This window comes from Pristis pectinata, chromosome 9 (assembly GCF_009764475.1).
Source record: "Pristis pectinata isolate sPriPec2 chromosome 9, sPriPec2.1.pri, whole genome shotgun sequence".
Classification (NCBI taxonomy): Eukaryota; Metazoa; Chordata; class Chondrichthyes; order Rhinopristiformes; family Pristidae; genus Pristis; species Pristis pectinata.
In genome coordinates, this window is record NC_067413.1 from 80,844,713 (window position 1) to 80,864,021 (window position 19,309).

The 19,309-nt window shown below is 41.2% G+C and overlaps 1 protein-coding gene across 1 annotated transcript in view; it reads right to left on the bottom strand.

Annotated features, from left to right (window-relative positions):
- Window positions 1–19,309, bottom strand: part of prdm14 (PR domain containing 14) — a 102,299-nt gene that overhangs the window by 39,090 nt on the left and 43,900 nt on the right. Inside the window, exon 8 of the mRNA XM_052022615.1 lies at window positions 12,011–12,104. Within this exon, the coding sequence (XP_051878575.1) occupies window positions 12,011–12,104 (94 nt within the window). The remainder of the gene's footprint in view (window positions 1–12,010; window positions 12,105–19,309) is intronic.

Below are 19,309 nucleotides of genomic sequence, written 5' to 3' on the forward strand. Positions count from 1 at the left end.
CCATCTCAAATTACCATTTGGTCACATTTTTAGTAATGCCAAATTCCCAGGCCATCACTATCATTGAAGTCAATGTGACATTTTTTTGCCTAATTCCCTTTTCCATATGTAGTTTCCAACACACCATGAGCAAAGCCATCTACTCATTACCAAGTACAGCCTCTAAAGCTAGTATGTTTCATGGCAGAAAAAAAACTGTTCAAATAGATTTCAGTTTTATTGTGTTTAAGAACATTTTGCCTTCTGTCCACAAACAAAAAAGAGATGGGAATTAACAAATGATGTTACCAACACTATACCTTTCAGTATCATACAATGGGCAGGATAGTGCATCCTTTATTGCTATTTTCTTGCAGCTTTTGCAAAAAGTGGAAACAAGGAACCTTTCACTGATCAATTAGTCATTGACCCACATGATCCTGTAAGTGGCTCTTCTGGGAGTGACTACACAATAGATTCAATACTTTGATGCAGTGCTATTTTGCTGACATTATGAGAGTTAATAAAACTCATTATCAGGGAGCCTCTCAGCTGCTTTGAAGCTGGGGATGTTATTTTAATTTACTTCATCAACTGTTCTTTATTTCTAGTTGTTATCGCATGGAAAAGAAATCTGTACACTTGTTCAATGACATTTCCTTATAAAATTAGAGTTGAATGCAAAGTAGATCTGGTCTTTTTTCCTGCTGTATCTTCTATATCAACATAAAGAATCTAGGCAAATAAATGAAAGATTTTTAATGTATTAATAAATCATAAATTTGCAGATTCAATGACATTGTGTTTCACATTACAGTTAAAATTCTTTAACCTAATCTTTCTGCCTTTCTGGACTCCTGTTCTATATGTAACAGCCAACCACTAACTGGAGTACAAACAGGCAACCAAATATTCTTCTCTCTCCAGTATTTTTGAAGATGCACATCTTAACTCAATCGTACTGAAAGAGCCTGGAGCTCACAAGCACCCCTCCTCCACTTGCCGTACTGTTGTCATCACTCCAATCACATTATCTCAATGACAATGTTTCTTACTTGCGGTGCCCCATCAGAAGGACCATTAACTGTGTGCTGGTTTGAATCTATGCCTCAGTTCAATCTGCAACAGAATAATTAGACGTCATGATCCAGTTTTGCTTTTTCTCTGACATTATCTATCTTGGAATCAGCTTATATAAAGTCAGCTTTTATTGCTAAGTCCTCCACCTGTAATGTTCTGATGATGGAGAATGGTCTCAAGGCTTTTCCTAACACCAACTCCAGGGCTTTATCAGCCACCTTAGGTGTCAGTGAACTGAATAGGACAAATTTGATACAATTTATAATCAAGGGAATGAATAGAAAAAAAAAGACCTCCAGTGAACATTTTCTTGAATAAATTAATCCATTTATGTTTTATGAATATATTTAAAAACTCCTGTGATGGAGTTCTATTTTGAGTAAACTACTCACCCTCACTGTTAACTGCTGCCAATACTAATTTGTTAGAATATGAACCATTCTTATTTCTTCAGCAATAAACATATTTTAATCATCATATTTTAAACACAACAAGCTCCATGATTACAATCAATCCAAAAATAGGAGCAGAAATTTCTACAAGTTATATCTCTGTCTATGTTTTGTGTTCTTACTTGAGTAATTTTGTTTTATTACTTTTCACCTTGGTGAGTTTTGAGTTTCACATGTTTTCAGCTATTCTGTCAAGGCCAAAAGGACATTAAAATATTTGATATATTCTTTTTCCAGTGAAGAAATGTTTAGCCTGTCAAAACCTCAAACTCATAGATTTTCTGTACCATTGTGTAGCAATTAAATTCCAAAAATATTTGGAGTGAGATCATCCAACTTAATGTGGAATCAGATAGTTTTAGTTTCCTCTTTCAAATCACCATTTTTAGTGCAATTTCTTTGTAAGTTATTTATTAGCAGATTCTTTATGTAACCCGTGCATGGACATAGAAGGAATACAGATTAAAAATATTTCGAGCACACTTCCAGCAGAGGTCACTAAACAGCAATCAGGACTGATAAACCATAAGGATTACCTTTTCCTTAATTCCACAGACCTGAAATTCAGAGTAGGACATTCCTACTTGTATGGAAATACTATTGTTAAATGTTTTTAACAGTTGCCACCACATAGTGGATGACAATGACCAACAGGTGCAGCTACATCTATTGCCCTATGCTTTGTAGAACAGCTGGCCAATCCAACTGTAAGCTGGTCCTTAGAGAGCTTTCCTGTTACTTCTGGTGTTTAATTACAGACATATGCTCTGAGATACTGTACCTGCCAGATTCAGCACAAATGGAACATCTCTGATCCAAGGTTTGGCATTGCCTTTGGCTGAATGGATCCTTGGTTAAGAAGATAGAATTAATTTATTTTTAAATTATTTTAGATTAATTTGAAAGAAAAAGTAAGATTTATGTTAAAGGACTGCTGAATATTCAAATAATTCAATCCATGGATTATCTATTAGTTTTAGTTATCAGGTTAAAGTTGTGATATCTATAAATGTAATTTCTTGTAAAATGCAACAATTGCGTTTACATTCAGAATCAAATATCACTTTTTTCTCTATTCTTTTAACGGAGGTTTCATAAATTTAATTTTTCTTAATACTAGGGGATCGTTTTGGGGAATATTAAACTCTCAAAGATAATGCAAGTTTCCTCCCTGGACAGTAGTGATTATCAACGAATATGGTTCTACTTAGTTTCCAGTAATATATTCCAACAGGAAATGTCTGCTGGTTAAAAGAGTATCTGGACTATCAAGTTTTCTATCTATTTTGGTTGAAATACTTTTGCCTTCTGTATGCTGAGGGCTGAAGCAACAGCCATCCACAGATCTCCCATTAACCATCTGCTGACTCACAATCCCATCCACACAGAGTAAAGCAATATACGTACATGATGCAGCTGCTCCTGCCTTGTTATACTGGATCCAGTTGTCCATTATTTAACCACAGCACTGGTTCCATTTCCATTTCATAATAATAAAAATACAATTATTGATCAAATGTTATACCTGTTCCTAAACTCACCTTTTACAAGGTTCCATATTCTTATGGAACAATTATTCGTCCATATCCAATCTATTTGCAACTTTGTCACTGAAGCCCTTATCTCACCTAACCCTATACATATCGTCACCATCACTACTTCCCTACTCACTCCACCCAACCTCCAATCACCTATTATCCTTATATCTCGCCTGCATCCTTAAGTCCTTTACCTGTCTCCTTTTGTCAACCTATGTCTCAACCCTCCATTAATAGTGACCAAGCTTTCAGCCACACAGAGCACTCACCATCAGTTTCTCTCCATTTTGTTCAATGCTTTGAATGACCTTCTGAAAATCCACCTTTTTTTAAACCAAGCTTTCAACTGCCCTGCCTACCATCTGCCTTGGTATTGACTCTCCTCTGCATTCAAAAAGAATTCCTCACTCCCTCCTCTGTCACCCTGTAAAACATCTTGTGACATTTTCCAGGTGAAAGGTTATGGTTGTGGCTATCATTGTTATGTGAGTTTGGGATTGTATTTTCTTTCCAATCTCTTGTAATCCTCTCTGCCCATGACACGCTTTGTTGGCTGCTGGTAACATTCTTTATCCCATTCAAGTAAACTTTCCTTATGAGGGACTTTAGGTAGTGAGTGTTGGCCTGCTATTGACTATAGTGGAGACACAGCATTCAAGTCCAATTCAGACATCTAAAGTCTATATTTGCAAAGAATAAACTGAACCTCAATCAATAGTTCAAACTTTGGCTTTTCAGATGTTTTGCCAAAGGCCAAGATATAACAGAAAATAGTTCAGAATGGAAGACTCAAAAGTCATTTCCCACTCTCCACTAAGTTAGCTGATTCCAGTAAAGCCACCATTGCTGCACTGTAATTAGTCTCACTGCTCCAGGCTAGAGAGACAAGCGTCTTCCATGGTTCCCACTATTGATTGCTATCATGAAAAACTACATGTGTATGGACATCAGGGATGGATCAGGCCAGCTATCAGCTCACCACCTGCACACAAAGAATGAAAAATTAGCTGAGCAACCAGAGTTGAAGTTGCCTTAATACCTATGAGGCAAGAGTTAATGATTTTGGCAAAAAGGGAAGGGAATAAAATAAAAAAATAGAAAATAAAAGCAAAAACAAATCCCAATACCTTTGGATATGGTTCAGAAACAGGCCAATATTCAAACCAGAAGCCTGGATAACAACTTGGCTAAAGAGAAATGAGAGTAAAGTAAAGGTTAAAGATAGCTCCTTCAAATGGCAGAGAACAGGAATTGATTTTCCACAGGGATTGGTAATCATATTTCATTTTCAGACAAAATAATAGGCCATTCAGCCCATAAAGTCTATACCAGCGTTTAGAGCAACATCATTAATCCTGCTCCCCCACTTATTTCCCTATAACCTATTCTCTCTTTCTCTTGCCCACCAACTCCTGATTCATCTACCACCCACCTACATTATGGACAATATAAATTGGTAAATTGGTTTATTATTATTACATGTACTGAGGTACAGTGAAAAACTTTGTTTTGCCTGCCATCTATACAGATCATTTCATTACAACAGTGCACTGAGGTAGTACAAGGGAAAACAATAACAGGATGCAGAATAAAGTGCTATAATTGCAGAGAAAGTGCAGTGCAGACAGACAATACAGTGCAAGGCCATAATGAGGTAGATTGTGAGGTCAAGAGTCCATTTTATTGTACTAGGGGATCATTCAATAGTCTTATAGCAGCAGGATAGTAGCTGACCTTGAGCCTGGTGGCATGTGCTTTTAGGTTTTTTTCACCTTCTGCCCGTTGGGAGGGTAGGAGAAGAGAGAATGTCCGTGGTGGGTGGGATCTTTGATTATGTTGGCTGCTTTACCGAGGCACTGAGAAGTATAGACAGAGTCCTTGGAGGGGAGGCTGGTTTCCGTGATGTGCTAAGCTGTGTCCACAACTCACTGCAGTTTCTTGTAGTCACAGACAGAGCAGTTGCCATACCAAGCTGTGATGCATCTGGATAGGATGGTTTACGATGGTGTATCGATAGAAATTGGTGAGGGTCAAAGGGGACATGCCAAGTTTTTTTAGCCTCCTGAGGAAGTAGAAGTGCTGGTGTGCTTTCTTGGGGTGGCATCTACATGGTTGGACCAGGACAGGCTATTGCTGATGTTCACTCCTATGAACTTGAAGCTTTCAAACCTCTCGACCTCAGCACCATTGATGTAGACAGGAGTGGGTGCACCGCCCCCACTTCCTCATCAGTGACCAGTTCTTTTGTTTTGCTGACATTGAGGGAAAGGTTGTTGTCATGACACCATGGTACAGGGCTCTCTATCTCCTTCCTGTACTCCGACTCATCATTATTTGAGATATGGCCCACTATGGTGGTGTCATCTGCAAACTTGTCGATGGAGTTAGAGCAGAATCTGGCCACGCAGTCGTGAGTGTATAGGGAGTAGAGTAGGAGGCTGAGGACACAGCCTTGTGAGGCACCATTTTTGAGGATAATCTTGGTGGAGGTGTTGTTGCTTATCCTTACTGATTGCAGTCTGTTGGTCAGGAAGACAAGGATCCAGTTGCAGAGGGAGGTGTGGAGTCCCAGATCTAGGAGTTTGGAGATGAATTTGACTGGAATTATAGTATTGAAGGCGGAGCTGTAGTCAATAAACAATAGTCTAAAGTAGGTGTCTTTACTGTGCAGATGCTCCAGAGATGAGTGTAGGGCCAGGGAGATGGCGTCTGCCATGGACCTGTTTCGGCCGTAGACGAATTTCAGCGGGTCGATGTCGTCTGGGAGTCTGGAGTTGATGTGTGCAATGGTCAGCCTCTCGAAGCACTTCATGATGGCTGATGTCAGAGCCACCAGGCAGTAGTCATTAAGGCATGTACCTTATTTTCCTTAGGTACAAGGATGATAGTGGTCTTCTTAAGGCAGGTGGGAAACTCAGATTGAAATACGGAGAAGTTAAAAATGTAAATACCCCCACCTGCTGGTCTGCACAGGAAACCAGGCCAGATACTTTCCGTGGGTTCACTCTCTGGAAAACTGATCTTAGGTCCTCAGCGGTGACTGTGGGTTCAGGTGTATTGAAGGCTGTCGGGGCAGGAGGTGACATTCCATTCCCTTCTGTTCAAACCATGCATAGAATGCATTGAACTCATCAGGAAGGGATGCACTGTTGTCAGCGATGCTTCCCAACTTCATTTAGTAGCCCATTATAGCATGTAAGCCCTGCCATAACTGATGGCCAGTCTGGGACTCAATTTTGGACTGGTATTGTCTCTTGGCATCCCTGATAGCTTTACAGAGGTCGTATCTCAATCTGTTGTATAGGTCAGGCTTACCTGATCTGAACGCACAGTCCTGGACTTCAGTAGGGATTGGATCTCCCGGTTCGTCCATGTAATATACAGAAGCCAGTTAACCTGCCAACCAGTATGCCTTTGGGATGAGGGAACAAACCAAGGTATTTACGGGAAGAACATACAAACTCCTTACAAACAAAATCAGAGGCCAGGATTGAACAAGGGTCAATGGAGCTGTGAGATATCTGTGATGGTGTTGCATCACTGGAACACCATTTGATATGATTATGATGGGACCAAAATTGTTCACAAGTCATGCAAATGTTCTGGAATGAGGATGTTCTGGAATTTAATTTCAGAATATAATTTCCTAATTTGTGGATGACACCAAATTGGTGGTGTGGATAACATAAAAGAAAACTGTGATACAAGAAGATGGCACTGACGAACTTGCAGGTTGGTGGTGAAAATGGCAACTAAATTTCAATGTGGATAAGTGTCAGTTGATGTACTTTGGTGGAAAGAATATGGAGGCCACATTATTATTAGGGAACAAAAGTTTGAAGGGTAGAAGGAAAGAAAGATAGCTAAAGATGATACAAAGTGCTTATCAACAAGTTATAATGTGGGAAATGCAGCAACCAATATGTACACAGCAAGCACCTATAAACAGCAATGTGATAATAACCAGGTAATCAACTCAATGGTGGATAAATATTGGCTGAGGCACCCAGGATAACTCCACTGTACCTTCTCCAGATAATGCTTCCTTCTGAATTTCCATAACAAACTGAAAGAGCTTCTCTGACAATGTAGCAATCCCTCACTATTGCACTGGAATATTAGCCTGGATCTTTATGCTCAGGTCACTGAGAGAACTTTTCTTTAACTCAGGGAAAGACCCCACAACATAATGAACCACAGCTCACACTCTAACCAGTAAAACAAAAGGAAAGGATCTAGTGGAATACATACAAAATAAAATAAGCAGATCAGGTACTAAGGTGACATGGAAGAAAGCCAATAACCAGTAATCAATAGTTGAAAAACAAAGAAATCATAGAAATTTATGCATATCCTTAAATTGGACTATACAAGGAGTACGATGTAGAGAACTGGTCTCCATATGATACAAAAGATATGAAGTCACTGGATATATTACAAAACGATTCATAAGTGTCTCAGAACTGAGAGATGATCATCAGTTTTCGTTCTCTGGAAAAGAGAGGGCTGAGGAGTCACCATAAGAGATCCGAAAAATAATAAACATGTTTGAGAGAGAAGACATGCAGAAAATGTTTCCACATGGGGAGACCTAAACTGAAGACAGTAAATATAAAATGATTAAAAAAAGGACAAAACAAGTAGAAGCTAAAACAAAAATGCTGGAAAAACTCAGCAGGTCAGGCAGCATCTGTGAAAAGAGAAATAGTCAATGTTTCGGTTCTACAACCCTTTGTCAGAACTAGAAATGATGAAATAGAAGGATCTGGTGACAGGATTAGATGAGGAAACTCATGTAGAGCAAAATGCCAGCACTGGTGAGATTGTAGTACCTACTCTGTAGCCTTTTCACCAGAATCATTTTTTTATATATTGACCAGTTACTGATTTTGAGCACAAGAAACAATCTGGATTCATTTTGACAAGCTGCACCCTCAAAATGAGAATTAATTATACTTTGCAACAGATTTTGCTAAATGGTCTTAAACAATGGGTTAACAACAGACTAATGTCAGTGCAGACTGCTGTCAAGAGAGGGTGCATCATCCCTCCAACACTTCTCTCAATCCTTTTTGCTGCAAAGCTGCAGAACACCAAGCTCCTAACTGGAGTGGAGCTGATCTATAGGACCAATGGAAGCATTTCAAGCTAATTGCCTTCTATTCCAAAATCAAGGTCACCCCAACTTCAGTCATCAAATTCTAGTATGCAGATGACACTTGTCTACATGCATTTTTGGAAGCCAAGCTCCAGGTAATGGTTGGTTCAATCATTCAAGCATACAAGAGAGTAGACCTTACATTTAACATCCACAAAACAAAAGTCCTCTACCAACCTAGTCCTACTGAACAACATTGCTCTCCAACAATAAAGGTCCACATCAAGATCCTGGAATATGTAAACTGCTTCCTCTATACTTGTTGTCACCAGTGAATGAGGGTAGATATTCACAAAGAAATTCACCATCGCCTTCAGTGCTGCCTGAGGAAAAGAGTGTTTTATTGCTATTTTTTATTCGTCCCTGAAGTTCAAGAACTCAAACTTGGCCCAAAACTCACAGTCAATGTGGCAGCAGTGATCCTTGCTCCTCTGTATCTTCTAGGACAAGAACTATCAGTAGCAAGCTCCTCAAAGCATTCGAGAGATACCATCAACGCTATCTCTGCAAAATTCTTCAAACTCATTAAAGGATATACTAACTAACCTCAGTGTCATCACCAGTACACTCATTCAGCTATGTTGGGCAGGCCACGTCATTTGCATGCCCAACACCAGACTCCTGAAATTAGTCATAATTATTATCACAGTTAAAGGTTACCACGTGTACAGAGGAAACAATTCAAAAATGTTTTCAAAGCCTATTTGAAAAAGTGTAACTTGCCCATAACAGCTGGAAATCCTGGCTCTTGTCCACTCAAAACAGAGCATTTCTAATAGTATTACAATCCTGACATTGCAGAGCACACAGGATGCCCAGTGTAAGCAGCATAAGTAATAAACCATCTTCCAAACCACCCACCAGCTCTGTCTGTGGGTCACATTCTCAGAACGGAAGCAAGTCTTCCTCAATCCCAAGGGACTGGCTAAGAAGGAGAAGATTACTATACACCACTCCTGCATACAGACATCTGCAGGGAGATTGGTCATTGTAGCAAGCTGCACACAAATGCACAATATTTCAGTCTCAAAAGTATGAAGAAAATCAATTTTTGTTTTTTTATTTTTCCCTGAATTTATGTCCTATACCGATTTGCTCTGATGGAGTCCCGCCATGTAGCCTCCAACTAAAATGCCCATGCCAAATCAGTGAGCTTAGATCACAGTCATTCAAATGTAATCTGTCTTGTAGAGTCATGGAATCATACAGTCGTACAACAAAGAAGCATGCCCTTCGGCCCAACTCGTACATGCCGACTAAAATATATACCCGAGGTAGTCCCATTTCCCTGCTTTTGACCTATATCCCTCTTAACCTTTCCTATTCATATATCTGTCCAAATGTCTTTTAAACACTGTAAATATTCCTGCTTCTACCATTTCCTCTGGAAGCTCATTCCATATACGGGGGCACCCGGGTTACCTAAGGGTTCCGTTCCTGAGAATTACCCGTTAACTGAATTTTCTGTAAGATAGAAACAATTTCCCTAAGAATTATAATGTGTAATCTTTAGCCTTGACAAGCCTTAGGGACTGATTTGCAAAGGATAGACTGGGGAAGGTCAGCGGAGGTGATAGAAGTTGTTACCAGCAAGTGAACTGTGACAAATGTTTATCTGAATGCAGCCCAGGTGGAGTGGTGGGGGGGAGCTGACCTGCTGATCAGTGAGAAAACTATCCGCAGTTTAATAAAAGAAAGTGTGCGTTAACAAGAAGTGGTTCAGGGCTCATAACATTTAATCTTGCCTGAAGGAGAGTTTGGAAAAGGCATTGGCTTTTTCTGTGAGTGATCTCTACATTGTTTCCTAGTGAAGAGATTCAAGTACTATACCTGAGAGCAGGGTCTGGGAGAATTTGTGTAAAGTCAAATTTTTGTAAGTCAGGTCATCCGTAACTCAGGGACCCCCGCACCCCACCCCTGTACCCACCACCCTCTGTGTGGCAAACCTTGACCCTTTGGTCCCCTTTAAATCTTTCCCTTCTTGCCTTAAAGCCATGCCCTCTAGCTTTGGACTCCCCCATGCCCTTTCCCGTGATAGTTAACAGATAATAATTGGGAATAGGTACTCTTGCCGTATGTTGTCTGCACTGAACTAACTGGATTAGTATCTCTTTCTTGATCAATGAGGCCCTGATCCAATTAGTTTAGCATACATGACATATGACATTGACCCTTTGAATCATCAAGAGAAAGTCCTTATTTTTGGATAGTATAATGGGATATTTAACAGTTCCCCCATCCATGGGAAGTTAGGCAATCTCTGAGCATTTTCATCATTACTTTTTTATGGCTCACTGACTTAAGTTCCAAATCAATAACTTGTGCTGAGGTGCAGGTAATGCCCTCAGTGGCTTATTAATTGGCTGAGTATCTCATATTGTGTTTCAACATGTGGAAAAAAAAGACAAATTAAGGTTGATTTTGCCTTCAAGAACTGATGAGATAATTACAGCTGTTGTTTTTGTCCTGGGGTAGCCAGGCTATATAATTTGTTTATTATGTTTTATAAAAAGAAATGACCTACACATGGGCTGTGCAAGATAGAATTTAACCCTCAGAGAAATGCCTTGGGTAGAACCCTTCACACTGACTTTCACTGTCACATCAAATGACAAAATAAAATTGTAAAGTGATAAATGTTTATGCTCTAAACACAAAAATATAAAATAGTTAATTTTTAAAACAGTTATTGAATTTTGCAGTATAGTAATACAAAATGTTTCAAAGGATGGATATTAATGGAAAGTTATCTATTATTTAGCTGTTTACTTTCATCACTGGTATTTCTGGTATTCTACATATTATCTGGTATTTTACTGAAGAGCATTTATATTTAATGCTCAGAGCTGTTTAAATGCACATAATGAAACATTTACATTCTGCTAGCTCTGAACATAATGTGCATGAAATGGGAATGTAATTTACTCTTCTCTTGTATGTACCACTTTTCATCAACAGTTTTATTTGATATGTTCCTTTTCACAGAAAGAGTACCCCATGCATGGAATGCGCCCCCGAGTAGGATATTCCAGGCAAAAAACCTTGGAATCTTTTAAGAAGCAATTGGATAGTGCGCTGGGAGACCATGATGTTTTCTGCATTCTAATGATGTCCTGCATTCTGTCACAGCTAACATTAAAATTATAATTGCTTTTGCCTCCTCCGACTTTCTCTCATCAGACCATTCTTGTGTGATTGTAACCTTAATTTCCTACCTCTTCCCTTCCTTCTCCTCAACTTCAAAAGTACCTTTGACAGTTTTAACCACTTTAACAAGTCTCTTCTAGTGCCCATCTTTATGGCACTGCTCACTCTTTGCCTCCCTCATAGTTGTCATAACATGATATTACACCACCTCCAGGGACTTCTTCTGCCCTGACCACATGGTCACTTCCAGTATAGCACAGAACAGCATCTCTGGTCCCCTCCTTATGTGCTATCATTTGGTAATATTATTGAGAAGCATGTGGTCAGCTCCTACATGGTTGTAAATGACATCCAATATTACATTCTTTCATGCTTCAAAGTCTGCTGGCTCTTGCTCCACCTGTCTATTCAATATCAATAGTAAAATCAGCCAAGTGCTCATAAACACAACACCATTTTCTTCTGCTCCTACCAACATCCATATGCCTCAATCCTTGACTCCATCAGCCTCCTGGCTGCATGGTTTGGTAGACAGTTCGATTTATACTTACCTGGTGACCTTGTAATATAGTGGTCACTCAAAAGTAGAACCATTATTCTGTTTTAGAACTGGGATTACCCTGCTGGTTAACCATTCAATATAGTCTGCCACTCACCGTATTTATCCAGGAAGATTTCCGATTCAGTCCCCAGTCCATGCTGACTTTCTCCACCTTCAGTCGGAGTTGGAGTGAGGTATTTGCGGTTCATCTGGATAAGATTAATAAATGAAAAAGCATCAAGTATGACTTCTCCTAATCACTGTTCAATGCAGCCTTGTGGGATTGTACACACACAGACCTTGAATGAAACATTGGGCTCAGTTGCCACATAAGCCACAGAAATAAAACCTGGCAAATTTAAAGATTTCTGCTCATTCAACATGTGCAGCTATTTGGCTGAAGCACAAAAAGTCATTTAGCTTCTACTCAACCATACACAAGAAGTTGTTACACTGTTAAGATTCCTCCTGCCTAATCCAGGGAGCAATGACCTAATTGTAATGTTCTTCTGGGATCCTGGGTGAGAGCAATTACCTCAGCATAGTAAGGTATTTAAATCTTCTGATCCATGTGGCTCCACTCATGAATGGCACTTTACATTCTTATTTTGGGATTGTACCATAAAGGGTTAAGAAAGCCTACAACAACTTCAATAATCAATACTCAATAACAGCCATTTTCTCATCTCCATTGAAAAACAAGAGTTAGCAAAAGAAAATTAGCTGCATGAATAGGTTTGCTTTAATACACAGGATTGATTTGCTTGGCTGCATAAGGTTGTGGCCTTGTCTAAACCTTTTCTTCGAAATGTTGACTTATGCATTTATCTTCTCTGGCACTGAGTATACCTAATGAAATTAAATCATAATCCATTTTTTTAAAAAGTTAAGCAGAATTTAGGTAGAAGCTATATTTCATAGGGGTAGTGCAATTGCAATGTCTAAATTCATTGTTAGGTCCAAAAGTAAAACAAATGCAAAAATTGTTTGAATTGATATGCACTCAAAAATCACAAAACTATGACTTGCCCACCACATAGTCTCATCAGCATTGATTATTTCACCATGTACTTTCTTTTGAATGTTTTAGCCATTATTTATGTAACACCTGGATTACAAAAGCTTCAGATTATCCTGGTGTCTCCAGAATTTAAAGTGTAAATCCTAGGATGTTGTCCCAAACAATTCAACAGAAGAAAATATAAGAACAATAATATAACTGTGTCCTTCATATGTATTCTTCAATTACTTTTGTTCATTATTGAAATATCAGACATGGGAAAATGGTTACAAAGAGACACGAGACTGCAGATGCTGCAATCTGGAGCAACACACAAGATGCTGGAGGAACTCAGCAAATCAGGCACCATCGATGGAGGGAAATGGACAGTTGATGTTTTGGGTCAAGAACCTTCATCTGCACTGAAAGATAGAGGGAAAATCACCAGTATAGAAAGGTGGAGGGAAGGGGTGATAGATGGATCCAGGGGTGATAGGCAGATGGGGGAGGGGAGAGTGGGAATAGCATCAGAAGCTGGGAGGTGATAGGTGGAAGTGGCAAAGAGCTGAAGAAGATGGAATCTGATAGGAGAGGAAGGTGGAGCATGGGAGCATGGAATAAAAAGAGGGGGCTGGAAGGGCAGATGGAAGTAATGGAGGGGTGGGGGGAGATCCAGTGGGAGGACTGTGTAGGTGATGGGCAAATGGAGAAGGTGGAGGAGGGGAAAGAGACAGGGTGACGGGGTCTAGGTAGATCAGGAGAAAAGAGAAAAAGGGACAGAGGGAGAGCTGTTTACTAGAAGTTGGAGAATTCAATGTTCATACTGCCGGGTTGTAGACTACCCAGGTGAAATATGGGGTGCTGCTTCTCCAGTTTGCATTTAGCCTCATCCTGGCAGTAGAGGAGGCCGAGGACAGACATGTCGGTGTGTGAATGGGGAGGAGAATTAAAATGGCTGGCAACAGGGAGATCCAGACAGCCATGGCAGACAGAGCACAGGTGCTCAGCAAAGCAGTTGCCCAGTCTGCATCCAGTATCACCAATGTGAGGAGGCTGGAGGATATGCCCATGAAAGACTACCTCACCTAGAAGGGCTGTTTAGACCCCTGGATGGCAGTGGGGAGGAGGTGTAGGGCCAGGTGTTACACCTCTTATGGTTACATGGGAGAGTGCCTGGGGAGAGAGGGGAATGGGTGGGGAGAGATGAGCAGACCAGGGAGTCACGGAGAGAGTGATCCCTGCAGAAAGCAGGAAGGGGTGGGGGGGTGGGGAAGGAAGATGTGGCTGGTGGTGGGATCACATTGTAGATGGAGGAAGTTGTGAAGAATGGTATGCTGAATGTGTAGGCTGGTGGGGTGATAGATGAGGACCAGGGGAACTTTATCCCTGTTATGTCTGGGTGGGGGGGATGGGGTAAGAGCAGAAGTGTGGGAAATAGAGGAAATGCAGGTGAGGCCTCCATCAATAACAGTGGGGAGGAAACCCCAATTTCTGAAAAAGGAGGACATTCCTGATGTCCCGGAGTGGAAGGCCTCATTTCGAGAACAGGTGCAGTAGAGATGGAGAAACACAGACAAAGGAATGGCATCCTTGTAAGTGACAGGGTGGGAGGAGGTGTAGTCAAGGTAGCTGTGGGAGCCAGTGGCTCTGTAGTAGATGTCAATGTTGTAGTAGATGTCTGTAGGAAATGGGTGTTTCATTTCCAGTCAAGAATAGTGCAATGGCTAATAAAGAATCTACTTGGTTTCCAATTGCTATGGGAAAAGTGTGTATGGGTGTGCATCATGTGCACGCAAGTATGCCAGGTGTATTAACGTATTGGGCAACCAATGGCAGGAATGTAGGGGTAAGGTAATCGGAAGTGAGAGCTCACACAATGACCGTCCTAAGAATATGATGACAACCCCATGCAAGTCAGCAAATACAAAAGAATGGGGAAATAAACTGCCTTTCAAGAATGCTCTATTGGTTTTGGTGAAGCATTAAATCGTATGTTGCAACAAAGTGATTTGACCCAAGCCCATTCCATTCTCACTGGACAAGTTGGATTTAAAATGCAATGCTTTTGTCTTTTTCATTACATGAGGTTACATTCAACCACCACTCCCCACCCTACCCACCAATAAGTGTAAGGGCAAGCCAATTATGGGATAGGGGTGGGACCATCCATCTTGAGCATTCGACCTGCTACTTTTTAATGGGCTGAATTGTTCTGGGGCCTGCAGGTCTGAAGGGAAGAGCTGAGTAATAGATGTCCACATTGGACTGCATGCGGTGCCCAACAATGGACCCTGAGTTCTCTGGGACTCCCCAGCTTTGTGCCCAGTCGGCAGGCTTGAGATTCTAAACCTGGAGATCAGGAGGGAAAAAGTGAAACATCTCTAATTATTTCCTATTGTTTTAAAGTGTTTAGAATCAATTTTATTGATTTTTTTAAAGTTTCATAATATTCTTAATGTTATGACAATTGTTTTTTCATTGCTCCTACATTTAAGTTGTTATAAATGTCTGATATTTGGGAAAATTTAAAAACTGTTGGAAATGCTCTCAGCTTTGATGGGAGGCAAGGTTCAGCCCAGCCTTTGTCCTGTCAAAGGTTATCGGCACATTCCAGGGGTGGACCAGTGGCTTAGAACTGTCACCACTGAAGCATTGCTGTGCCTTGCCACCCAACTCCTAGGAAGGAGAGACAGGTGTTCAACCCTCCACTCTCAGCACAGGCATGTTTGCGTGGAAGGGGGCCGCAGCGCAGTGGCCTTTGACTGTACAGCTCCAGTGTTTTCTGTGGTGGGTTCTTCTGTACTGACGCCTGTGGACGAGTCAGCATGCGCAGCCCACGCTACCTTGTGGAACAATCAAGGCAGTAGCACTGACAGGCCCTTTGGAGCATGGGAGCACAGGCCAGGTTGAGTGCGATTTGGCCCAGTATCTGACTCCACTGATGGCATTTTGCCTTATTTCACCATTAACGCTTCCAGTGCCTGTGAATTGTTACATACTTTGATGAGCAGATAGTTCCTCCAATTAAATATTAGGAAGACTAAAGCCATTGCCTTCAGACCCTGCCAGGAGAGCCATTCAGTAGCTATTCCTTTCCATCGCCTTCACTGGCCAATATTTAAAGTTGAACCAGATGAATCCATGTGCCAAGGAAGGCAATGGAATGGAATAGCTACTGCTTGGCTCTCCTGGCCAACCCACCAACTTTCATTCATCTCCATCCCTGCTTCAACCCTTCTTGCATTTATTACCTCCAGAAGTCTTGGACAAATTCCCATCTTCCCACTTTCATGAATTTGGAGCTCATTTAAAATTCTGTTGCCTGTGCCTTGTTGTTGATCACAGTGAATGCCATTCATCAAGACCTCCAAGGTGATCAACGTTGGCACTTATTTCAAGGCTCTCTCAATTTAACATTCTCATTCTTGTTTTGGAGCCCTTCACGTCCTCTCCACTCTGTGTCCTCTCGTCCCACAACACTCTGCACCCTACCATCTGAACTTGAGTTTCGCAATCAACAAGCTAGTGGCAGCCGTGCCTTTAACAGTCTGGCCACTAAACCATGGAATTACCTTGCTAAAGCTTTTATTTGTTTTACCTCTTTGTTCACCTTTAAGGCATTCTCTAAAGCCTTTCATTTGTGCTGAAGTCCTATCAACATTGTTACAATCAGCACAACTTATTGGAAAAGATGACTGGAGTAATTACTAGTGATTTCCCTGATAAATTCATCATTAATGAGAGAAGTCAGCTTTGCACCAAAGCCAATGTATCACAAGCCTAAAGACATTTTGCTATTCACACTGTAATTATTACCTACAAGATATATATGTACTGCTCTGCTTGTTGTATTGATTATACCTAAGACCTTAAAACAAAAATGAGTATTTTCTATTAGTATAATTTAAATGTTAACTTAGTTGCTCTTTGGTCGTTTATCCTGATTTATATCTTGAATGTGGAAAGGGGAAAATGTAGGTTCTCTATCTTCCCTCCACCTTCACCTAGATCCCTCCAACCAATTTACAAGCAGTCTTTTCCTTTAATTACCTTTTTCATGGATTAAGAGCCTTGATGACTTGATTAAGCCTTGCATGCTGTTCCAGTTCCTACCCACCTGATTCATTATCCCAGACCTTATTAACTTCCTAATTCTGATCAATGGAGCACCGATGCTGAACGTTACAAGGGCAAAATAAGGGTAGTTCTTTTATTTAAGTAAATGCTGCTGGGGAAAGTTGCGAGGATCACATGGGTTTCCTTAAGATACATGTTCCAATCAAAAATGCATATTTTAATTCCCAACTCAAAACTAAGTTCCTATTTTAATGATAGAATATTTGCCCAGAAAATATTCACCAGAGAGTGGTTGATATTTGGAACGTGCTGCCAGAGGAGGCGGTGGAGTCAAATACAATCACTATGTTTAAGAAGCATTTAGATAAACACTTAAATTGGCAAGGCATAGAAAGATACGGACCCGATGCAGGGAAATAGGATTAGTGTAGATGGACAAAAAGGTTGGCATGGACGTGGTTGACTGTAAGAGCCTGTTTATGTGTTGTATGCTCCTGTGACTAAATTGGATTGCCTTTATTTTTGGCGTGCTAACACATGGCCATCAGTTCACATTCCCCTCAGCCCCACCCCCCCCCCCCCCCCCACACACACACACACACACACACACACACACACACACACACACAAAACATTGTAAAATTAGCCAAAAGTGTAGTGCAAAATGGTGTTGGGCTGGTTCATACCCAGAAACCAGAGCTCAAATGTTATCTACACAAATCTACGCATTTCAGACAATTTAGTACAGCTCCCAACACTGTGCCGCAACCACAGAAGAGTGTCAGCTCTTAAAGGCATACTCCCCACAGCAGCAGCACATATTGTGTCTACCACAGAGGAGGCAGAGAGAGGCTGCAGGAGAGAAGGAGACAGCTCCCACATTCACTCAACAGATCTATGCAAGTCCTGGTGAATAAAGCACATGCCTGAAATCTGCCGGGTCCTCCATAAGAGGATCCTGGCAGTAAGTCATTATAGTTGTATCCTTCTGGAGTGAGAACCCCTACACAATGGAGCAAAGCTGAAAGAAATGTTATATCCTTACAGGATGTGTCAGGGTGATCCACACATCAACATCTACACCTGCAGAGTGCAGATTCTCACAGAATAATTTCATTTTATGCAAAAGTCCGAGTAATTTAAGTGAGCTGCCACTCATGAGGAAATACAGAGATGTAATAGTAAGTTATTAAAGTAATTAGAGCAGGGATTCATTCTTTGATGTGTTTATATTCAGTGCATGTGTGCAAAGCAGGATGCGATGGATTTTTATGCCTCATCTGGGCTCCCCTGCCCAAGTATTGGGGTTCGACATTGGTGATAATGATTGAAGGGTGGAGAGTGTTACTTGGCTTGAACTGGGAATTATGATTTTTCAGCCTCTATCTTCAGAGAGTCACCTACAGCCCACGCTGAAAATGCTTTGCATTCCCCCACTGCTCAGGTGGGAGATGGGACTTTGGATGCTGAACAGAGACCTCTAATTTCTGTCTACCTCTTTCATTCCTCATGGGTCTCAGGCTACAGCTCTTCTTGCTGATCTTCCTCTGGCTCTACAATACAGTCTTTTGTTTGCAAGGTAGTCTAGCATGTAGCACATGACCATGAAATCTCTGCATCTGTGCGGTATGTACTGCAGTCCACCACTGGACTGATGCAGACAACAAAATCCCACCTTGAGGTGAACAATTGTCCATTCATGACTATCCTGATTCACATGTGTCTCACATTGTATCTATGCTCAGCCCATGTGGTTAGAGCACACACTGGTGTGAGAAGCCAGGGAAGTAAATAGTGGCCTTTGTCCCCAAGGATCCATCCCACTGCTGACAATGTCTGCCAGTGTGGATTCCCTCAGGATATGCTTCTCCGGAGCATGGCATTCACCATGAGGAAATTCTTCTCATGTTCGACTTAAAGCTGTACACTGAGGGAGTGGGAAACTTTCCTGTTGGTGAGAAGGCCCAAGTTGTTAAGGGGAGACCTCAAAAGTGCAGTCATGAGCTGCCTACAGTTGTGGGAAGCCAACAACAATGGCAAATCTCTGGGCCCGAGATGCTGCCTGTGCCTCGTTCCTTCAGGAGTAGGTAGCCTGTGTGTCCTCTCTGATGCAGTAGTAAGCAGCAGATTGGGAGACATGGCAAAGATATGCTGCAGCTTCTTGGAAAGATCCTGTAATGAGGAAGCTGAGAGTCAAAGTGACCTTGACCTCCATGGTGAGAGCAATCCAATCACAAAGGAAGGCTGAAGGTTTTCCCAGTCTTTTTCATAAACCGCTTGGGAGTCCTGACCCTATGAATAAGTGGTTCATCACAGAGCTGCAGGTGCATGAGAATC